Raw genomic sequence first — 25,030 nt, forward strand, 5'->3', positions numbered from 1 at the left:
GTGGTATTCCCACTGCCCAGGTTCTGGCCACTGCTCTAGGGGGGCTCTGCATTTTAATTTAATTTTAAATGAAGCTTCTTAAGCATTCTAAAAACCTTATTTACTTTACATACAACACTAGTTTAGTTATATATTATAGACTTATAGAAAGAGACCTTCTAAAAACGTTAACATGTATTACTGGCACGCGAAACCTTAAATCAGAGTGAACAAATGAAGACTCAGCACACCACTTCTGAAAGGTTGCCAACCCCTGATATAGTACTTTTCAAGCAGATGAGATTTTGGAGAAAAGACATCTTGTCCCACTGGAGTTAGAGTCAGTACTGAAATCTTTATGCTCACCTCTTCATAGTCTGCATATGCAAAGTACAGAAGCATGTTCTTCTTTAGTAAAGTGCTGATCGCTCTTTCATAAATATTAGCAGCCTCATCACTGAACAGTTTAGCATTGTTCATGTCCTATGATAAACAAATATTGTAACAAAATTATTTAATACTGATGACACCGTAGACAAAATTAAGATCTGATCCGGCAGGCACTTGCGTACATGATTTTATTTATGCGAGTAGTCTCACTGACTTCAAATGGAGTATTCGCATGCTCATGTACATAAGCATTTGAACAGTCAGCATTTACAATGCTACTATATGTACTAACCATAAAAGTCTAAGATTTAAACTACTTAAAATATTTAATGTCAACATTATAATTGCATTTCATAAAACTCAAAAGTCTCTTAACTAAAATTAATTTTTAATATTATGGCATACTATTCAGAATTCCAAAATTTACGCACAGTTCAAAATGCTAAAAGTGTGTTTTCCCCTTTGGCCATATCCATTCCCTTACCCCTTTCTCAGCTAGCAGCTTACTGGATTGCTCAAGATACTGTGCAGCCTCGTACCAGATATCTGGATGATGCCCGAGGACCAACAGGCACTGCTCATAAGCAAACATAACTAGGGAAAAAAAGTCAAAGTGATAAATATGCCTAGCAAAAGAATTTGTATGACTGTATATTAATAATTTACATATGTAACTTAATTAACCATAGTATCAAACACAGAAGTATCAGATAATACAGTAGATTCTACTAATACCCAACGTGGCTTGTGGCCAGCCTGCCTCTCTTCAGGACACTACCCCAGTTGTAGTCAGTGGAGATACCCATGCAAGATCCCCTCAGTATAACAGAGAGGGGGTGACTGAAAAAGTCTTCTGCATATGGGCCTGACACCTCCCATCACGGTCTGAAATAGCCTATATTTGCAGATTTTCCAGGCCTGCTGTAGGTCATTTGCAGCCTGGCCTTTGAAGGGAATTAAGTCAGGTTGAAGTACTGACATAAGTGTTGCAGTGTTTGTATGTAGAGCCGGAATGGGGATTAATGAAGAAAAAACATGATTTGACCAACTTTGGGCATAGCAGGATCATTGTCAATGTTAAGATCACTTCATTTCTTCAGCTGATTCTCAACAATAATTCTAAACATGCTGCAGAGTATCTATGACTGATTCTGATGATATCTAATCATGTTACCTCTTTTTGTTATGAGAGTTTGGTCTTCTGTGCGCAGTGGATTACTTTTTTCCCACTGGATATATTTCTTCCACATGTCGACCTGCTGAGCCTCTTGGGGAGTATTCTGTGGGGGGACGGAGGGAGCATTGCGATCCAGACCTTTCATTACAGTCTCATATTCCTGAAGAAGAGGTAGATAATATTTTAAGTTGTAGAGAGAAATAGACATAATGAAAGTGACTGCTTAAGGTATGCTTAGCATTTTTGTCCTATGAAAATATCAATTCTATCAGCCTACTAAACAAGTAGCTTAACTAGGCTTAATGCTTTCTGGCTTTTATGGAATTAAACAATGTAAAAATTAAATGAACAGGAGTCTGTACCTTGGCCACACGTCTAGCATTCATATAATCTCTACTCCGATCTTCAATCATTTTTTTAGCTAAGTGAATATTGATTCCCTGGAGAAAAAAATGAACAGCAATTGAAAATACATTATTTTACAAATACAAACTACTGATTTTTATTTCGGAGAGAGGAAGGGCCCTGGAAGGGGATGTAAAACTATTTAAGAATGTTCAGCAGAAGTCTTTTAAAAGGTATGGACATCAGAAAACAACAAATATCTTCCAATAAATGTATGGTAAGTGGCCAAGTTAGGGAACAAATACAATCTGTGTTTGCCAATTCAGTTTTGGGAGTAAAATGTTTTAGTCATTTATATCACAAAATATTTGTGATTTTTCACTTCTAACACACATATGCCCTAAGCGATGTTTGACTGTGCATGAAGGATTCACATTTGGACTTCTAAACCATAAGAATAAACTTTACATACACATTATGGGACATGAGACTGAAATTTTGTACACATCATGGGACACGAGACTGAAATTTTGTCTTGCCCTGAATAATGATCAGTCCACAGTCAATCACAATTCCTTCCTTCTTTGCCCCTTGTCCTTTACCAAGTGAAGCTCAGCTCTGATGGCCAGCACATCACAGAGGTCAGAGTCAAGGCCCTGGCTACTCCCATCCCCTCCCTGCTCACCTATGAGGGGTTAAGAGTAACAGCTCCACAGAATCTGCTCTGCCCCACTAATACAGACTGGCAATCTGGGTACTCAAGCAGGTGAGTAGGCTTTGTGCACATTTATTCCCCTAGGTGGGCACATAAGACAAGTTATAATCTTGACCCTTAAATAGATATATTAATTTTAAATTTCTGAGAAAGATAATCATATTCTTTAAACTCATCATACTGTTCATTTAAATGAAATGAAACTCCCTCTGTATTTGCTACTTAAAATGCCTTATACACCAGATTATTAATTAAGGACATAAACTGGACTAGATCCTGCAAATTTTACTGTCTTCTGCAATTTGTTGAACACCATAAACTCCTACTGAATTCAAGCCATAAGGGAACTCTGTGGGGATATGGCACCTACTGAGTACAGATCAAACAACACCCTAAACACCAGCACACTTAGATGTTCAAAAGGCTCACGTTTTTCTTGACCTTTCACAATGGATATAAATATTATAAAAAAAATAAAATTGAGACTAAAATTCTCCAATACAGCAGACAGGAAACACATGACACTATATGAAAAGGGGAAAAAAAATTATGTTTATCCAGAACAAATAGTCTGTAAGTGAAGAAATATAAAAAAAACCAATTATCACGCACAGGAACCTACGTTGTGCCTGTAAAATTCTTGCATGGATGCACAAAGAACTCACCATTATACATGCAAAACATGCATTGCACTACCTTTTATCTGTTTGCACACATGTATTCAGGTGGACACAATCTGGGACCAACTTTTAGTAATTTTTAAGACAGGATTTTCTAAACAAACCTGAAATCACAAATAATTTTATTTTCTCAGTTACCTCTTCATATTTGTTATAATCTCTCCAGAGTTGTTCAATGTTGATCATTGGGTTCACGCAACCTCGCTGGTAAACCCTACGAACAGCTGTTATCCTCTGGTTTTCTGCATAAGATCCAACTGCCTCTCTAAATAGTGAAGTGAGACACTAACATGTCAGTAATTAAAACACTAACTTATATAAACATTAAAATTAGATGAATTAACTTTTAAAAAATACTTAAGTACTTACACGCCTTTCAAAAAATTGATGTAATCCACCCAGATCTATGTAAAAAAAAAAAGAACAGAAAAAAATCAAATCAACAAGCACTTAGTACACTAATCAGAAATAATTAGACAGATAACAAAACATACCTGGTATGACATGATTTCCATGCCGATTTTATCCAGAGCAAAGTCATATGCCTGAGCCATTTTTTCTCTGAAAAATGCCACAATATTGAAAACATTCAGAGCTGGGACTAGGTTTTATCCATTTTAATAAATAGTATTAATTTAAAAAATCTTTTAGCAACAAATTCTAAATATATATTTAAGTAAAAAAGGCTAGTGCCGTAAAATAGGCGTTTGGTTTCCTTAAATTCCTGGCATTCTGTATTCAGACAATTAGCACAAGCAAGGAAGTTAAAAGGAAAACTGTCTGGCTCAGTGCACTGATGGCAGTACATAATGCTCTCGTGTGCCTGGGCCTCTCTTTTTAGATGACTAGAGCTCACATATGCCATGTGCACCAGCAACAGAGAAGGTATGGCCAATTGCTCTATAAATATTCCTTGCTGACTGATTTACTAAGGCCTTGGCTACACTCACACTTTACAGTGCTGCAACTGGGGTGTGAAAAAACACCCCCGAGCGCTGCAAGATACAGCGCTGTAAAGCGTCAGTGTAATCAGGGCAGCAGCACTGGGAGCGCGGCTCCCAGCGCTGCACGCTATACCCGTAAGGGATGTGGTTTACATGCAGCGCTGGGAGAGCTCTCTCCCAGCGCTGCCGCTCTGACTACACTCACACTTCGCAGCGCTGCCGGGGCAGCGCTTTGAAATTCCAAATGTAGCCATACCCTTAGTGGGAATACCTGAAAGAGATTAGGAATCCCTGAGAAAAGCAACAAAAAGCAGTTAAGGGCTAAAAGGAGTGGTTTGCAATTAAAAAAAACGGAGTGGACCTGGTTTTACTTTGAAATGCCCTTCTTCCCCTCCCTCCATAAAAATGGCTTATTTTTAATAATCAAAAGATTCCATGGACATTTTTTTTTAAATCTTTCAGCCATCAACCCCTTGCCTCCCCTCCCCTCCCCTCCCCACCAAAAATTGTAATTTTGTTTTCACTCTCCCTTTTTCCATCTTCCCACCTCCCTTTTCACCCCCTTCCCCACACATTTTGCTACTGAAAAAAGGGTTAGGGAATTACAAGACAAAGGAAGGGGATGAACAAATACCAAGAAAAAGTGATTTCTCTTTTATTATTGATATTTTTAAAATAAAAATTTTGATTTTCTTCATGAAATTTATTTACCATTTTTAACAGCACTAGTAATGAGTATGTATAGCTAGGTTAAGTGATGACTGTGGAGAGAACATGACAACAACCTACCGCTATTTAAAGTGTAAACATTAAGGCTATGTCTGCACTACAGCAGCGCAGCTATGGCACTGCAGCTATGCTGCTTTAGTGCCACTGTGTAGACGCTTCCTGCGGCAACAGTTTTTCCATTGGTATCACTAATCCACCTCTCCAAGCAGCAGTAACTGGGTCAACAAAAGTATTCTGCAGTAACCTAGTCACATCTACATCAGGGGTTAAGTCAGCTTAATTTTGGTGCTTGGGGGTGTGAATTTTTCACACCTCTAAATGTTACCACTACATCGACCTAACTTGTAAATGTAGGCCAGGCCTTAGGATGAAGAGGAATTATTTAGTGCAGTACACAGGAGTATTAGGAGAAATGGGATGAAATTAAGGAATGAAAAGTTTAAGATTAATATCCAAAATTTCTTCCTGACACCATGATGTATTAGAATAGTCTTCCCAGGCCTTGTCAAAACTAGAGTTCTTCAATTGTTCCCACCTTGAATATTGTATCTTGATTAAAGCTAACACTTGAGCTGTTTTACTTGACCATCAATCCTGGTCTACAGAAGGCTTTTATTATTTGCACCCATTGACCAGGAAATTTAAAATTAGATTAGACCAGGCAAAAGAATGTATGATAGGGAACAATCCCTCATTAACAGGAAAATGGACAGGACAATTTACTTCTCTGGTTGTCTCAAAGAAGCAACTTTATCTGCTATTTTATATGGAGCATGAGCATGGCAACTGCCTACCAGAAAGAATCGAGGAGAAAATGTTTTTGGAACAGAGAACAGGCGATATCTTATAGATCCATTATGATCAGCTCTCCAGTCTCAGAGAGGTTTGTCAAGACAAAACCCCTGTTCAATGCCTTGTAAAGGAAAAGAGAATCACCATCAAAACTAAAGAATTTGGAACAAACCATTTTTACTTACTTGTAACTGGGTAGCTTTCCCTTGGTTTCACGTACATATGAAAGGTAACACTTCCATAAATCAATGTGTAGCACTTTCATAAGGCATCTCTGAAACAACTGTTAGCATGTGGAGAAAATGTGATCAGGAATTCAAGAACAGAAATTAGGTTTTTATATTATCTCTCAGAGCGCCTCAATCAAAACTTTCTCTGTTATTCTGAGCTGAAATTTATTGGAAAAAATAACCTAAATTACCAACTGATTTGGTAAGATTATCTTCATGTTCGGTAGTCAGACATGGAGAGTATAAAATGCAGGACAATTGTTCTGGTGACCCCACTGTTTACAGTGTGTGGACAGCAATAAAACCCACTTTCGTAATCATACTTCTAAGGTATCCTTGGATAAACTGGATAAAAGAAGAATGACTCAGATAAAATATTCAATGCAAGCTGCAGTTCTTTCCAATCTACTACCCCAGCCTAATGAGATGATACCTGGTCTCCTTATAAATATATGTTTCTTATGTAAGGTCCTTGGAATTTTTTTTGTTTAAAAAACAAAATCTTAAAAATTACATAAAGTATAGAATTTATTATTGGACTCACCTTTTCTACTTTGTCGTAATTTTTTGCTTTAATCTGCAGGGAAGCAGAAAAGAATAAATAAGTCGGAAAAATCCTATTTTTAAAGGTAAAAGTAAATTTTATATTTGCAGTGGTGAAATGGTTAATTTGTCTTTGTTTAGAGTAATAGTGAATTCTACTCCAGTGCTCTAGCCACTAGGCCACATTGCCTCCCAATATTTCAACACAAAATAATTGCAGTCAAATGGAGGTTTACTTCATTGACTTCCAACAGGACCAGAATTTTGGCCTTAATGAGCATCCTTTCTTGTATTCTGTATTGGAAGTCAAATTTTCTAAGTTGGACACTTACTTTAAGGTGTTAAATTGTGGACTTAAGTGCACAAAACAGATACTAGTTACCTCTGTGCCCATCTAATCATCCAGATCAGGTTCTGGGCACCTCACCTTAACCATCTTAGTTTGAATATTGAGCTAAATGGGTCATTTCTTTTATCAATCCACTATAACATTCGAATGTTATGTATGAATATGTTCCGTAACATATTGCTGGCAAACATTAATACATTATGCTGAAAAGTGTATGTGTTAAAATAAACCTCTTGAAATGTTCAAACAAGAGTTGGCTGAATAACAAAGTATTCTTGAGTAAATCCAGTAAATTCATCTCTCTCTCTCATTTGTGGTGTCATATTATTTATCATTTGCGGTGTCATATTATTTATCATTTGCAAGTATGTTCGCAAATTCTACAAATTTCAGCAAGAGCGATTATTCATTCCAACTCCATACCAGAAGAGCGTTATTTTCCTGTTAAAAGTTTCAGTCATTGAATTAGAAAGCAGAAATATCCAGGGATTTGACCAATCATTCACTAACTGAACCTGATTTCTGAGTAGTCAGAGTTAAGGCTACTTTTTAGTAATGGGTATTCTTAGTAAAAATCATGGACAGGTTACAGGCAGTAAACAAAATTTCACAGCCTGTGACCCGTCCATGACTTTTACTATATACCCCTAACTAAAACTTGGGCCAGTGTTTCTCTGTGGGAGGTCTGGGGTCCCCACGGGTGCTGGAGGAGAAGGCCCAGGTCCCCCACTGGTGCTGTGGTGGAGAGGCAGATGGCAGTGCATGGCCTGGGACCCCTGCTGGTGCTGGTAAGGGGAGGTTGATGGCAGCGTGCAGCCCAGGACCCCGATGGCTGGGGAGGGCTGGCAGGGCAGGCAGGCTCCCCACCCAGCTCCAATCAGCATGTCCCTGCAGCTCCTAGGGGGCTCCACGTGCTGCTCCCACCACAAGTGCCAGCTCTGCAGCTCTCATTGGCTGACAACTGTAGTCAATGGGAGCTGGGGGTAGGGGCGGTGCCTGCGGGCACGGACAGTGCACAGAGCCCCCTGGCTGGTCTGCCTGGGAGCTGCAGGGACACGCCAGTGGGAACTGGGAACCACTCCTCTAAAAGTAAGTGCTGCCCCGCACCCCAGCACCCTGCCCTGAGCCCCTTCCCACACACCCAAACTCCTGCAGGCAGCCCCTGAGCCAGCTGTACTGTCCACTGCAGAAGTCTCGGAAGTCACAGAAAGTCAGGAAACTTAGTCATAGTAAATAGTTTTCAAACAACCAAAAGGCTCAAACTTGTTTGGTTGGTTACATTATTCAGCTAATATTTACAAATAATAAATATATTAGAAAAATTAAGGATCAGTTTGTGAATGTTCACAAACAGGAAAACGGCTAAATTTGCCAACTACTTTTATGTGAAATAAGGAATTTGCTCTATAGTTCAGAACAAAATCCTGCTTTCCTATCAGTTACGGAACCAGTCTTACACTATGCGGAAATGACTGTAAACTGCCAAAAATGTAAGCCCAAACCAGTAGACCTCGGCTTTCAACCCATAAATGTTTATATTTTCACAGAGCACAGCAGTAATAGTGATCTCTATGTGAGGCTGCTAATGACCAGCCTTTGGTGTCACCTTAGACCATCTATTCCACTGGCCAGGAAACAAATAGTCCTGGACAAAATTTATGAAGTAAACCACAACAGAGTAAAGTGCAGTTCCCAAAAGCCCCAATCAGGATCAAGGCCCTACTGTGCTAGGTACTTGTCCAAACATATGAAGACCATGTTCCCTGCCCCAAAAAAAAGAGAGAAAAAAATTCTACCAAGAAGTCAGAGAAACACCTGTTGCTTTTCACTAGTAACATGGAGACCATCTGTAACCTCTAGTGGGATTTTGAAAAAGTTGATGTATGTATTATAAATAACTGACGGCCCTGGAATAAATACACAGTTAAAGTCTCAGAGACCTGCTTATAGCTTAACTGAACTGCAGCATTACAGTCTGTGACAAACAGATCCTCTCAAGTTTATTACAACCCTATATTTATGCTGTACACAATTAGTCCAAAATTACTACAAATATAAAATCAAAAGACAAAGGTCTCATCTAATTTTTAGCCCATTTGTTCCCACATAGTTCTGTGGTTGGAAGTTCATAAGGCTAATGAACAAACTAAGTTATGCCTGTAAGTCATCTCAATATCTTCATATAAAAGTTCAGCTTGATGCTAAGATTCCTTCCTATTACAGAAACCATCCCAAGAACTGCAGCCTCTAGTTAGCTTTATAGTCTTATCAAACTAATTGGGATAATGCATGAATCTGTGATTTTGGTTTTGTTTAAATAGTTGTCATTTCTGCATTCCAGCTTTATTTGCAGGAACACACTGAATGCATTTTTTGAATGTTCAGTTTAGTCCTTAAGTATCTAGCTGGATGGGTACTTTGTCTTCTCAGGACACTGAGGGCCTTATATTTTTACCACTTCCAGAACTGATTATTATACTACCCTTTCCCCTGGCTTACCAGAAAATTTATACAAAAGGTGGCTGCTAGCTTTTTTCTGAATCACGGATGGTTTTCCAAGCCAATCAGCCAAGTTTCTGCCATTTTTCTGACATTCAAAGACAAAGCTCACAAATCCCAGGAGAAACACAGAACTAGGAGAGGGATGCGAGAGCTCTTTTCCTTTAATTTATACAAACATCTCCACACGCAGAATGGAGCACTAAATACATTAACAAGCATCTTTGACTTATTTATGAATCTGGTAAAAAAGGGCAGCAGTACTATAAAATCCAAGGGACAGAATCACAATTCCACAAAGCTGACTGCTAATGAACAGTAACTGACAAACAGTATTATATCATCTTACGTAAGCCTGCCTTTAGCCCTGGACCTAAGTCTGATTAGACATGCAGATGAACTCTGTAGTTAAACTGAGGAGAACACATACAATAAATAATAAGTAACAGTGTCATCTTTCTAGGATTAAAGCTATGAAGGAACCTTCCCCATGAAAGAAAGGAGACGGGACATTAGCCACTTCCAGAATTCATCCTATAGGTCCCAATATATTTCCATGCATATTTAAACATTTACTAGAAACAAATGGGGCTGATCTATTGACACCAAGTAAACATTTTACTAAAGCCACCTCCAAAAGCTTGCCCATATCCCATGAACAAAACAAACTATTTTAACTGAGCATTACCAACTTCAGCAAACTTCCCGTGAATCATGCGCACCTTGTCAAAGACACACAAAACAAATTGGTTGCTTCAATATTAACACATACATTTCAACAGTAATATTTCTTTACCAATTTTACCTTAAAGTGTGAACTGCTTTCCTAACTTTTAAAGGCTATAAAGAAACATGAGATATTAAGGAGATCAATAAACCCTATATCTTACTCTTGATTTTCACAGGAGCCTTTGCAGTCTCAACATGGCACCTGCTCCCTGCTCAATAATGGATCCAACTTAAGGTCTTGATTTTTCAGAATTTCAGTGTGCAGAAACCCATCTATCATAGGACTGCCTCTCCTTCCTTGACCTGACCCTACCAGCAGCAGGGATGCTGGAGCTGACTCTACTGAAATTGAGATTTGCAAGCTCAGGAGACCTGCCTTCCTCAGTATCTGCCCCACAGCTCTGGAATGTCCTTTCTGCAAGATATCTGTTGATCATGGATCACATGACCTTACATTTCACTCTTAATACTGCTCTCATAACACTTTATTTCATCCAGTAACTGCCTAACAGACAGTGAAACACATACCCAAGTAGAAGGCTCACAGTGTTGCACAAATAAAGGATAGCAAATATAGCTTTATTGACAGCTTTAAGTAAATTTGTTACCTCTCATGACACAGATGAGCATGTAGTAGATAAAACAACAAGGAGTCCTCGTGGCACCTTGGAGACTAACAAATTTATTTGGGCATAGACTTTATTAGACTCTAATGCCACAAGGACTCCTCGTTGTTTTTGCTGATACAGACTAACATGACTACCACTCTGAAACCTGCCACTATGTGGTAGTTAAAATTGATTTTAAGGCTGCATTTTACAGGGCAGGTTGAGCTATGTTCAGGTCCACAGACTAGAAGACCTAACCACACTGGTACATATGGACTAAATTTGCATAAATATGCTAAGCTATTAGCAGTCACTCCTTAAAGTAGAAGGGAGAAAAAGTCTGCAAATGTAAGTTCCATCTGTACAAAAAAAAAAAAAATGCTTGCAGTCAAAAAAAAAATCCGTAAACCAAAAGGAATGGAAATTATTTAGCTTGAATAGCTATAAGAGTAAAGTACTCTGCTCCTGAATTTCAGGCTTAGTCAGAGCCAGCAATTTGGTTCTCTTTGACATTAAGGCCACTGCCCATCTAGGTTTATGAAAAGTATATATCATTATATCCTCATTTAATTAACGCTGTCTCATGTAGCAGTGCATATTTTAGACCCTTCTCATTTGATTTGTAATATATTCTTCATGGCTCTTGTTTAGTTATAGACATTAAACATTATGGAAGGGGTTCATACTTCAATGGAAAATTTGCAAAGATCCTATTTGCATTCTTTTATTCGTAACTGGAGAGAAAAGTGATGAGATATTTAAAAAAAAAAAAAAGGAAGTTTGCACTGTAAATCCTATTGCTCTTGTTTTTTTAGTGCTTTCAACATTTTTATCCTTTAGCTATGGAGCCACAGGATAAAAGCTCTTGGCCTTTTCTCATTCTCCATGAGGAGGCAGGAATCCATGAGGACACAGTGAGCAAGGTCTGTTTTAATATACTTTCTTATTATTCTAAAACACTAGGAAGATAGGTTTTAAAAGAGCTTGCAGAAAGCCTCAAACAAACATTACTATTTATACACTCTACTAGCTCCCATTCATTTAGCTTCCACAGACAGGGAAACAGTGATTTTGGATCAAGTATTGAAGGAAATATTATTTTGGGTTCTAAACTTTTAACCGCTGCATCAACGGTTCCAGTTACCCTTGCAGCCTCTTGCAATTCATCTGAATCACTCTCTCCTGCTGAATCTTCCTCTGAGCAGAACCCTACTTTCCATTTATTCTCCCTTGACTTGGAAAAGTTCTGTTCACATTTTTATTCGTATTTAGTGGCCAGTAGCACTTCAGGGACAAACCTTACCCAGAAGGTAACTTTTCCTGTCTTTTCTCACTCATTTGCAGAGAATAATTTCTTTTACAAGTGGGACAAGGGGCAGAAGTTGGACTAAAATACTTCCTACTCTATGTTGGTATAGGGACCCTAAGACAGATACTGTCTCGCAATATTCCTGTTCCTTTGATGGCTTCCCACATTCTCCGGCGACCTGATTCCCAGCCCCTTCATGCCTGAATATTTGGAAATAAATTCAGGAACAAAGAGTAATTTAAACTCTGAGAATTCAAATCATGAAAGAAATATTACAGAGGAAATCTAAGAAAGTAAAGACTGTGAACCTGATTCTGCACTGCCTTGAACCCTATGCAGTCGTTTACACCTGTGCAGTGAGTGTAACCATTAGAACAGGTGTATTTACAATCACTTTGCACGACATAAATGACTCCACAAAGTACCCATTAGTGGAAAATTAGACCCTATCATTCCACAAGAGTATGTTTTCACACACACAGTGCACAACATATACAGTACATCTCCCTTTCTACACTTCTATAGAGGATTGTGCATTACGATGCACCCAATAACTATGTAATAAAAAAAAGGAGCTGGCCTCAGAAGAAGGCATTTCCTGCTCTTACAAGCAATTTAATATTTAACAAAAGAAAATTTAAAAGTAGAGTGTCCCTGCTGCCACGGGACACCTATAACCTCTGTGATATGAGGCATCAGCTTTGCATACCTCCAGGTATGGAGTACTTATTTACTTCCACTTCTCACTGCTGCTTAATACAATTGGAACATTATAATGTTTGCATAACTTCTCTTAAAAATGCTTATCATGACACCTTACAATTATTTTAACAAAAGTCTCTTGTGGGATGCAAACTTTCATGAAGGGTTTGATTCCATCCTATTTTTTTAATTGCAGATGAAGGGGCATAACTGTCATTAGCTTTAAAATTCTCCATTGTTTGTAAGGTCTTGGAAGCCTGAAAAGGACATCTTTATGATTTGGGTCTAATCTTGCGAAGTGCTGAGCATCTCTAGGAAGTGAAGAGTGCCCCCAACTCCCATTAAAGACAATTGGAGGCGAGAGCTCTCAGCATCTCCAAGGAGGTCTTACAGGCTCACGTCCCTTGTCCTCTTCCATTGGGGTAATAGTGATTTTTGACTAATTTCTAATGTAGGAGAAGCCCATGGGCCTTGGTTCCATTTACTTCTACTAATTAATGTAGAATCTTCATTAAGCTCAGCAGAAATAAGACACAATTCATATGCTCAGCTCTAAAAATGAACTTTTGCCCCTGTTCCCCACACAACAGGGGGCACAAAGCATTTTTTCTCTAAAACCCACAAGGGATCTAAAAATTGAAATGTATATTTAAAAAAATAAATAACTCCTAACCTAGTCCACCCTTTGGTCACTGACTAATCAGAAACAAACACTAGTGTAGGACTAGCCCGATTTTCTGCATGCCCAAAATAATATAGGCAGCAAGGGGAGTTCAAGACAGATGCTGGTCAGCTGGATTCTGCCAACTGTGGAGAGCCGTGGAAACACTGTTTTGCAGGTCATCTGAGACTGAAACATATTGTCAACCAGAATAACCAGGCATGGTTGAAGGAACAATGGAGACAGTCTGCATATGTACCTGCCATGATCAAGGCAAGAGCCCAACCTGCAGCCCCGTAGACTCCTACATTCAGTATGAAGGGGGGCGGAGGGATGTGCGCGCTTGGGCCAATCTCAGCAACAATTAATGCTACAGCAACAGGTTATGGGGCACTATGCCTTAAAATATTTTTTAAAAGATAAAAGCAATACAAAGTTAGATTGTGCAAATGTATTCTGTTATGCATGTGTTACTGCTGTATGAAGGACCAAGGGAGCTCTCCACATAAGTTACAGCTGGTCACAGGAAGGCTGCCCCTATGATTAACATTCAGAGTCTAGTGCAATGTGAATACATCAGCAGAGCTGACAATTTTAGAAGAAAGCTACTCCTGTGTATTTCAGACGTATGTTGATTATATGGAAAAGTTACCAGATATTGTATCCGTCAAAAAAAAAAACTTTACTCTGTTTTTAATAAGTATTTGAGATGCTGCAACTGAATTCTCTCCTTGGGAAAAAATACCTGTGTCCATTACACTGGTCATCAGTTTATTAGACCATTAATACTAGATTGCTGTAACTGATTATAAAAAGCATAACAGGCACCAGATATTGCTCCCTTCTGCCTCAGTCAGCTTGCTTTGTGCCACTGGAAAGGTGGAGAGGGGGAATGGCCACATCATCTGTGCTGGAGCTTCCCTAATATGGTGCAGTCACCATAGCTACTAGAGATGGCATAGCCTTTTCCACACCCACATCCCACTTACAGTTCTTGGCTTCAGGGCCAGGTCAAGACTGGGGGACAGGACATAGCCTCATTCTAGCTACCCCAAGCAGGCAAAGTTTAGAGCAGGACCGAGGCTGCTCTAATCGTTGTCAGGTTAGGGATGGCATAAAACTAGGGTTACCAGACAGCACGTGTGAAAAATTGGGATGGGAGGGGGGGTTAATAGGAGCCTACATAAGACGACGATCCAAAAATTGGACTGCCCCTATAAAATCGGGACATCTGGTCACCCTACATAAAACCAACCTCAAGATCAGGGAGTCAAAACCAGCTCTCTGATCGCTTCCCGCAGGCTGTACTTAGAGACTGGGTGCAGGAGAGAATCCAGGTCTAATTTACTGTGTGAAAAAATTAACATGCTCATGAAGTCTAAAAACATACAACATAAAAGTTAAGACAAGTTTGTCACATTTCGGACCAGACAATACAAATCTCAAACAATTTCTTTCAAATGCTTTGTACTTCTATAATTATTTTTTAAGATAGAGGCAGCCCATTTTGCTTCAAGCAGCACTGGTTTACAAGTTTACAGCATGGGAATCCAACAGCTCCAATATTTATTTGTATTGCAAGATTTATTTATTTTTAAATCTGGGTGCTACTGAGAATGACAAATATGAGTAAAAGTGCGATAAAATTCATTCAGAAGAAAAAGTATTTTCAGAGTATACAAAAAAATTACAATTTTTCCTCAGTAGGAATATGAAATAATTAATAACAATCAACTAGACTTTTAGTACACGATTCTAACCTCACATCTACCTTACAGCAGTGTAACTATACTGAATTTCATCAGAGTTACTTCTGATTTACAAAGCTGAGAGATCAAAAGCAGGCCGTTTGGATGTATTAATTATTAGTGTGTTCTGGGTCTATTTTTCTCTCCAGGCTAAAATATGAAATCTTTAAAAAAAATAAAAATAAAGCTAGTGACAACTATTTCTGAGACAGTTGCATCTAGCCACCATCTTGCTGAACAAGGATCAATGTGCTGGACACCTAATATTTATTTATAATTCTCAGAGAGAGATTTAGGAGGTGATGTGTAGGCAAATTCTCTGAGATCCACTTACATCCACTACCATAAAAAGGACTCTGAGTTGGTGTGTAATTTACACGCTGAAGAGCCTAAAGAATTGAAGTAAGGAGAATGGTCTACTTTCACTTCCACCTCCTTATATCCTGTTTCATGCTTTCCTTAATACCTGTCTGTTTTCTTACTCCTCAGGACAAGTGACTTCTTTGAATTCTCAGATTCTTCAATGGACCAAAATACAAAGTGATGGATAAGAAGGGGTCTGATTCTAATAGGAGACTAATTTGATGCAACATACTTGTTTGGAGGGAGGCAGGGAAGAAGATAAACTGCAATTTAAACTCACCTCTAACTTTAATCCTTAACATTTAAAAAAATAAGTGTTCTTGGATGTAGCTAACACTGTAGACTATTTCATTTTTGATACCTGCAATCCTATTTTATCAAGGTAATACTCAGGTTAGGTTGAAATTAAATTTAAAAAACTGAGATCTGTTCCTCTACTGCAGCTGTGATGAAATGGGTTATATGAAACTATTAAAGTAGGATTATATTTGGATATTAATATTTAACACTTTACAAATATTCACAAAATTAAATCTCATCACTTTTGTGAACTACATATTACCTCTATTTTACTGATAGGGAAATAGAGGTAAAGAAGTTAAGTGATTTGACCATGGACACAGGAATAGACATTGATAAAGTCAGGACTGGAATTTTAGGAATTCCTGATATAATAGTTCCTTTATTTTTATCCTTAAAAGACGACAAACCCTGCAAATTAAGCTAATCCTGGCTTTGTTACCATGTGTGTGCATAATTTTTATCTCTGACCTCCCAAGCTCTGTTACCTTCAATTGTTGTGTCTTGTCTTAGTCCAGATCATAAGTTCTTCAGGACAGGGAATGTCACTTTGTATTTCTACAGTTCTCAGAACTACAGAACCCCAGTCTGACTGGTGCACCTGAGTGCTTCTGTAATAAGTAATAGAAAGAGGAGTTCCTGGCTCTTAGTTCTGTGATCAGACCATCCATTATAATGGAAGATGGATTTCAGCTCTGTATTTCATATAGTCAATCATAAGTAATTCTTATTGTCCAGTTCAATTGTTACAAAATAAATGTATTATACCAGAGGTCCCCAACATGGTGAATGTGCCTGCGGCATGGCCGGCGGTCGAGCATCCGCTGCCATGGTCCTTCGCCTGCCAGACGAAAAGGTTGGGGACTACTGTATTATACTATAAGAACAAGAAGCTCATAGTAATCATTTTACAGTGACAGGAACAAAATTTGCCCTAATATGTGTTTGCGCAATTCCTACTACAAAATTAATGGCAAAATTTAGCCCATATATTATGATGCTGTAGTGCATGGATTTTAATTGGCTTCTAAAGGGGTTATTTATAGTATGCACAGGATAAGTTCTTACACTATGTTACCTATAGAATTAAATCTCAAGATTTATCAACAGTCAACAATTCTAAACAGAAGCATGAAGGATTTTGGTTGTTTTTAAGACAGGTTTTCAGTGTTCCATTTTCACACAATAGGACAGTAAGGTTTATCTACACTGGAAACTGAATGACAAAAAAACTTTTGTCATTCAGGGGTGTGAAAAAAAAAACACCCCCAAACGACAAGAGTTTTGCTGATGAAAAGCGCCGGCGCGAACAGCCCTTTGTCAGCAGGGGCGCTCTCCTGCCAACAAAGCTATCGCTGCTCATTGGGGGTGGAAGTTTTTTCTCCGTGGAAGAGCTCTCTCCTGTCAACAAACTGTGGCTACACTGTGCACCTTTTAGCAGCATGGCTGTAGCAGCACAGCTGTGGTGCTAAAAGGTGCTTCATGTACACAAAGCCAAATACAGCATCTGACCCCTAGAGGAAGAAACTTCCTCAACCCCTTCACCTCTACCCTACTCATGACTCCTCCTCCTCCCTGCCTCTACAATATGAGACCTCTCCTATTTCTCTAGCCCCCGTTCCTGCATGATTGCTGTACAAATTAGCCCCAAATTTCCCAAGCAGAAAGTCTAATTCTCCCAACCCCCCTTTCTAGTTCATCTCCCTGCAAGTGGCTATGCTGGAATCCATGCCAAAAAATTTTGCCCCCTTCCCCCACACCTCAGCCTGTGCCACTGCATGGGTGTATCCTGCTCCATGATGCTTTATGGGATGAAATGGCAGAGTGGATATTGAAAAGGGGGGATGGCAGTAGTCCCAAACAGACCTTGTCTTCCAGTGGCCACAAAGCATCCCATCACTCCAAAAGAGTGACCTCAACTAACAGGGGCGAGGGGAGAATCTTGAAAGCTATAGGGACTAGCTGGTTTCCTAATGGCTAATTTAAATATTGTATAGTGCTACAGCAGCAATACTATCCTGAAGTCAAATTTGCTATTGACTAAGTTCACAGTGACAAATGTCTTACATGTCTGAAGAAATGTTGTTCTTGCACAATGAAGTTACTGCAAAACATACTGCATATAAAATACCTTCTTTTTTTTTTTTAATATACCACATACCAACACATTTCAGTATGTGATTCTATAGGTACACACAAGAATATTTAAACTATGTATTTATTTGAATGAGCAGTAACTGCAGGTCTCAATTTTTCTTTATTCAAAAACAATTAGAGTTCCATGTTAAAACTCAACATTCGTGTAATTTATAGGAGAATTTAAATACACAAAAAATCAGAAGATTAAAAAAAAAAAGGTTTTAGCCCACGAAAACTTATGCCCAAATAAATTTGTTAGTCTCTAAGGTTCCACAAGTACTCCTCGTTCTTGCTGATACAGACTAACACAGCTACCACTCAGGAGATTTAAAGTTACCATTCCCAAAAGAAGATAATCTGGCTACACTGAATTCATCCACACATTCAACACACTTTTCTGTCTCATCTACTTGTGCATTTTTCACTGAAAAAAACCTAAGCTCTTTGGGTCAGGTATTGTCTTTTTACTGCCTAACTGTATATTGCCCAGCACGTTTCTCAAACTGGGGTCTGTGGACCCCTGGAGATCTGCCAAGGTACTCCAGAGTGTCTGCCAGCCCCGCTGATCAACTCAACTCCTCCCCTCTCACCCAGTGCTTCCTGCAGGCTGGGGAACAGCTGTTCAGCAGCATGCAGTAGGCACTAGGAGGGAGTGGGAGAAATGGGAATGGGACATGCTCAAGGGAGGAAAGAGGAGGGACAGAGTTGGACCGAGGTGGAAAGAGGTGGGGCGGTGTGGGGCTTTGGGGGAAAGGGCAGAGTGGGGGCAGGGTCTGGGGCTGAGCAGGGGGTCCCTGAAAAACTTTAAATCAAAATAAGGGTTGTTGGGTTCCTAATGTTTGAGAACCACTGACCTAGCACAATGGGGTCCCATTTCCTAACTGGGATGTCTAGGTCCTACTACAGTACAAATAGTAGTAGTAATAGCAGATGAACTAGTATTCAGCTTTGTTCAACGTTATGTTTGTAAAAATGCTGGGTGTGTTTAGAGAACTGATGTTCTCATTTTACCCACAAACAGGTACAGCCATTTCCTATGAGAACATCAGTTCTCTAGAGCCAATCCAGCATTTCTGAACTGCCAAGCTTCCCTACACTGACCACTAGTAAGTTTCATCCTTGACCCTGGGGGACCATTTGTAAAAACAGGTTAGTTTGTTCTTTATGCACAGTCAGTCTTTGTCCTGTCTGCTCAGACTGCCAATATGCCACTTACTACTAATTCTGGTATCTCATTGGGTAAGCACCTGAGATGACCAAACTCATTTCACGTGAGCCAGACAGCCACCACCCATTAACAACTTTGTTGTTACCAAGTTGGGGTCTGTTCAAATAAGTGATGTAGAGATGAAAGGCTCTACAGTGGCAACAGAACATAAATGTCTCATACAGTATCAAAAATATCTATATACAAGAGGGCTGATTTGATGGCTGTAATAAATATTTCTCAATTTTTGAATGTATACCATCTCAACCAATTTGTTGCATTTGGGGTTTTATAGATTCCAAATGTGTCAGATTTTTCAGGGATTAAATGATTTAAATGCAGGTTCCTTAATTTCTATATAATACCAGGACAAAAACTACAGCCTTAGAAGCCAAAGGCATGCAGTGCTCCTTTACTAGGACTTGTGTAATATACTCATGGAAGACAAACGACAGATTCAAATTCTGCAGCAGTTCTACATGCAAGTCAAACTCTAAATAACTGCAAAATATTAGCTGTAGTTTTGTCTCCCCATTACCCAAAATTTCACAATAAGACAAACTGAAGAATAATTAAGAGCTAAAACTTAAGAAATGAGAGGTGGTGTGGGGGTGGGGGGACAGATAAAGGAAAGAGTAAAGATAGACAGGAAGAAAAACCCCTTTTACATGGATCAAAGAAATATATTTTCCTTACAATTACAATAAAAGATTTCTTTACAAGTCTCATCATGTTACTGTAAATTTTCCCTTATTTCCATTGTTTTGTTCTGAAGTGAAATCTTGCTCTGAAAGTGACTCTAAAATGGCTTTGTTGGGTTTAAAAGTTCTTGTCCCTTTCCGATTCCAGATCAAATTAGTTCATCTTACATGTAAAAAGGTGTTTCTTGTGTTAATGCAAGAAGTTCAATTTAGGGTTATTTCTACTATTTCATGTACTTAGTTCTAAAGCATCTATCACTGTAGTATCCCATCAGCACCTGAAAGCCAAACTGTGTTCTTTTCAGCTATTACCAGAACAACACACCATCAGTCCCCTTGCTCTTTAGCTCTATTGGCTCTGCAGTGGTAAAAGAACAATCTGTTTTTTGTCATGCAAGACAGCAGCGGCTGTGACTCTGCATCTACATAGAAAACTGAGCTGTTGAGAGTAAAAAACTGCCATTATATAGTCACTCTTCTCATAATTATCCTTTAAGTTTCATAGTTTATTTTCCTGAAGAAAGTGTAAGATGGAGGTGTTTGAAATGAATGGAAGACCTTGCTTTGCCACATTCAGAAGATTTTTCTCAATCTAATGTGAATAGTCACATGTTCACAGTAAAGGCTATTTATAAGAGAAATGAAATATGAACACATTTTCTTTGAACATTCTCCAAAGAATGGAGAACGTTGTTTCAAATGAACTATAAAAGGATTATATGTCTATAGTCAATTTACCCAATGACTATACACACAAAAATTGCAATATAGAATTTGAAGAGTATTTAGTGAAATTAGGAACTTTTTACTTCCAAAATATGCACTTTATGTTACCTTCTGTTTTGTGTTATGAAAAGGAGAAAATGGCACTCAGAACCCCAATCTGAGCCTGCCTGGCGACAAAGGGAAATCTATTTGTCTTTGGAGAACAAAGAATTCAGTGGAAATTTGCTCATTAGTTACTGCTTCTTAGAATGGCAGAAAGCACCCCTCTGTGAGGAAGGAGAGATTTACATGAATGACAGCATTCCTCTTTAGGGAGCCCAGGGAAGGTGGGAAAAGAATAGCAATATAGATGGGGCAGGGCCTTTAGGAATGACCTGGTACATGCAAGGATGTCTTCTGCTTTTCTCATGGATTCTTGGAAACCTGCAGCCCTCTACAGCCTCAGCACTCCCCTCCCCCTAAGGGGGCAATCAAACTGGAGGGCAGCATATAGTAGCCCTTTCTGTCAGAGATCGTTTCCACAACCCATATTAATAAACTTTACACATCTTTTTCCTTAAAGCCAAAACAGCAGACTAAAGAGAGAAAGGCTTTCATATTGGTGTTTCCACCACCCAATTCTAATCACCAGAACCCTTAGTTGGAAACTCTGAAGTAAGTATATTATGCTCCACTGGAAGCTAAATTAAATCCTTCTAAGAAAGGCCTATGTAAGATTTTAATAAACAAAAACCAATTTGCAGATGACAAGTTTCTCTTTCTGCTCACAGAATCTACTGATTTGATCCAATATGCTACTTTAACTAAATCTCCAGTGTAAGATGGGAGGAATGAATTCAAGGTCACATTAAAATGCAAACTCCAGAAGTATATAAATCAAATCTGCATTCAAATATGACAGAGAAACACCAACACTCAGAATCTGGGTATATCCTAATTATCAAGCTTTAGGTGAAACATAGGCTGCTAGCTAACCTTCCTAATTACATCCCCTCAAGGAGAAAAGAAAAAGAAAAGGAGCATAACCACCTTCACTGAAACAGAAATGTCCATCCCCTAGCAGCTAAGAATATGCTTTTGAATACTAAGGGCTTTTCTGCACATTGGGTTATTCCTGAATAGCTCTTCAGGAGCAAGAGTGCATTGTTCCCATTTATCTTAATCCACTTTGAATGTGGATTATTTAAACAGAAATAAACATTCAAAAGTAAGAATGTCCACAACTGCTATTCAGGAATATTATTCGGGAGTTATTCAGGAACAGTTACTGCTCTTCAAATTCACAGTCTACCTTAATCCAAATTAATTTTAAAGTGCAGGAAAGCCTTAAGGACGGATTCATTTTTGAGCTTTCTTGGAAGAATTTAACAATTCACACCATGGTGTAATCTTGGTCACCACTGTAGCATTCTACTATAGACTTCAGACAACATATTTGTAGTTTGGTGCTTAAAACTGCAAGCTGCTGAATGCCTTCAATTTCTATGAAAGTTGAACAAAAATTAAGGGTGCTCAGCACTTTACAGAAAGAGGCCCACTTTTTATAGTGATTGTCTTAGAAGTTATCATACATTTAATGACCTCAGTCTACAGATACAAGTTAAGTCTTTATGGAGAAAAACTAATTTAACAAACAAACAAAAACAACAAAAATGAAGTGATTTTCTATTGTGGACTTTAGAAAACAAAATAACCAACAGGAAATGGCACTGGGTTGCTATTACTAATTAACTCACCCTTAAAAAGTTATTTCTCTTTGAAAACTCACTCCTCCTACCCACTATTTATGTTGGCTTTATTTATTTTTTTCTTTCAACTTGGATAATGAAAATAGACAAGTCAGTTTGTTAAGTTCATTCTTCTCCCTCTCTAGTCCATATTGGATTCCTCAGTCACTTCTTTTTTGAAGAATCCTATATATCTACTTCCTCCTCCAATTATCAACATGAGTTGTTGCTTGTTCTTTTTATTTCACCAGCATGGCCAGTTCCTTTCTTCCTCCTCTCACCTCTGAGTACATATTTTGAAGAGAAATGTATTTCTGATCTCAGGTAAGTATCATATACCAATTTAAAGGCAGCCCACACTCATAGGCCAGTGCACATCCCTACTTCCCTCACCAGTACCTAAATACAAAATAGTCCCTTGCAGTGTTAGATACTGCTTGACATGAGTAAGAATGGCAGATGCAGGCTCACAAACAAGATTTTGTTAGAAAAATGACAAACACCTTTCCATTTTCTCACCCTTTTAAAGTTACTTCTTTTTTAAATAGAACACTAGTTGTCCTCTTACCCCAAAAATAAAATAGTCAAATATAAAATAGAGTTGGAGTCTCTGTCATCCTCTTTCACTTCTCTTAATAGTTCCTCATAGTTTATTGCAATCAAGTTTTTTTACTATATGGGTAAAACTGGTATCTAGAAATCCAGAAGTTGTTAGCCCTTTCTTGAAAAAAACAAACTCATTAGTTCAGTCTTAAGTACTATTTGCCCTAATTAATTAAGTTATATCTTTCTTTGAATTGACCATGCTTAGAGGCAACAAGCCCCATCAGAATTCTTTTCATATCAACTTCCTTGTCGCATCTACTCTACATTTGTCTTTATTCTCAGCCATCTTTGTCAGCAGAACCAAATTTTTTTTTAATAACTAATATTCGTAGGTGATTATCTGTCCACCATGCTTCTTGCATTAGTCCAGTTACTTTTCTTTCCTTTGAAGATTATCTTCTCTGTTATTTTTTGTCCATTTCTTTACATTTAGTCTGTTCATATAGTCTTTTTAAGGAAAATGTGTCTTTGCCCTTTTTTTGCTACATTCCTCATGATGTGAGCTGTACCTACTACTTCACTTTCCACATTTTAAAAGAAGTCTTCGAAAGCCTGTCCAGTTTAGGAGGCTGATTCCCCATGCACACAGTGAAGAACTTCTATTTGTAACAGCTCCTTCTCTCAATACAAGGAATTTCTATTTCATTAAACCAAACTTTCTGAGCAACAGCCTTTAATCCAACAGTCTGTCTGCCTCTAGTTCTCTAGGCCTTGCCCACTCTTCAGTGTGGTTAACCTAATCATCTCTGTTTTGCTCCCCAAGTCACTGAACTTCTGCATGACACTATTGTCCTGCTTACTGCTTATGTCAATATTAATGTGAGCGACACTCTGCAACCATTCTTCCAAACTGTTGAAGCAATATACTGCTTTGTTCTCCTTATCCCTATTTTATGTTATCCAATCCCTCCTTTTTCCATACAAATACCCTGATCATGGTGATCTTTCACTCACTGAGCCACAACTTTCTTCAAGACTTTCTTAGATCAGTGCAGTTACCACACATTTCAACTTGGACACTGGTTTGCTCTATTTGTCCATTGTCAAATATAATGGAAGATAATACACTCTCTCTGGATGTATTCAGATGGAACAATCCATTTTATGAACACACAATATTTTCTTCTACCTTCCACTTCCCTCTACTCAGATTCAGTCCTCCCGTGTTTGAAATCTTCCTTAATTTCAGCTGCAAGCATCTCCTGCATAAAATGGCAGAAAAATCTTCAACGTTCCAGATGATATTGTTACACATCCAGCCTCAACTTCTATTTCAGCTTTCTAAACAGCTTATATTGCTTACCCATGTGCCACCTCCAGGTCAACAGCAAAGAATATAAACATTACACACTCACTGTAGCCTTTGCAAGAGTTATTTTATTTTTTCCCCATTTCTCTGCTCGCTTTTCTTAGTTCTATTCACTGTAGTTCCCATTTCACACTCCATATTTCTCAGGCTTTGTAATCTATTACGACAGTGAAAAAGTATTAAACACACATGGGAGTTGTTACAAGTCTATGAAAGAATTCATAGATATTAAGCATAATTCAATCAACAAACAGATCTACTGGTATCTCTCACACACATTCGCAATCCCTTTACAACCAGAACTAACACTGTAGTGCAGGGGTCAGCAACCTTTTGGAAGTGGTATGCTGAGTCTTCATTTATTCATTCTAATTTAAGGTTTCATGTGCCAGTAATACATTTTAACATTTTTAGAAGGTCTCTTTCTATAAGTTCATAATATATAATTAAACTACATTGTATGTAAAGTATATAAGGTTTTAAAAATGTTTAAGAAGTTTAATTTAAAATTAAATTAAAATGCAGAGCCCCCCGGAGCGGTGGCCAGGACCCGGGCAGTGTGAGCGCCACTGAAAATCAGCTCGTGTGCCGCCTTTGGCACACATGCCATAGGTTGCCTACCCGTGCTGTAGTGGCTCAGTTATCAATAGAAGGATGTGATTGACGTTACATTTTAATTTCAGTGGTAGTGTATCTATATCAATATAGCACATATGGAATGTAAAATCATTCCCTCAACATGCCAAGGTGCAATGGCATGAACTGAAGATTTTTTACCACTAAATGTTATTTGAAGTTAATTTTAAGGTTGTGGCACAAAAGC

General features: G+C 38.4%; 1 protein-coding gene across 1 annotated transcript in view; it reads right to left on the minus strand.

Annotated features, from left to right (window-relative positions):
- Positions 1 to 25,030, minus strand: part of CSTF3 (cleavage stimulation factor subunit 3) — a 78,928-nt gene that overhangs the window by 13,285 nt on the left and 40,613 nt on the right. Inside the window, exons 4-12 of the mRNA XM_030560285.1 lie at positions 6,526 to 6,558; positions 5,937 to 6,034; positions 3,781 to 3,847; positions 3,656 to 3,690; positions 3,425 to 3,551; positions 1,909 to 1,986; positions 1,544 to 1,706; positions 854 to 963; positions 346 to 462 (exon numbers count right to left, since the gene is read on the minus strand). Coding sequence (XP_030416145.1) covers positions 346 to 462; positions 854 to 963; positions 1,544 to 1,706; positions 1,909 to 1,986; positions 3,425 to 3,551; positions 3,656 to 3,690; positions 3,781 to 3,847; positions 5,937 to 6,034; positions 6,526 to 6,558 — 828 coding nt within the window. The remainder of the gene's footprint in view (positions 1 to 345; positions 463 to 853; positions 964 to 1,543; positions 1,707 to 1,908; positions 1,987 to 3,424; positions 3,552 to 3,655; positions 3,691 to 3,780; positions 3,848 to 5,936; positions 6,035 to 6,525; positions 6,559 to 25,030) is intronic.

The sequence above is a fragment of the Gopherus evgoodei genome, chromosome 4, assembly GCF_007399415.2.
Source record: "Gopherus evgoodei ecotype Sinaloan lineage chromosome 4, rGopEvg1_v1.p, whole genome shotgun sequence".
NCBI lineage: Eukaryota > Metazoa > Chordata > Testudines > Testudinidae > Gopherus > Gopherus evgoodei.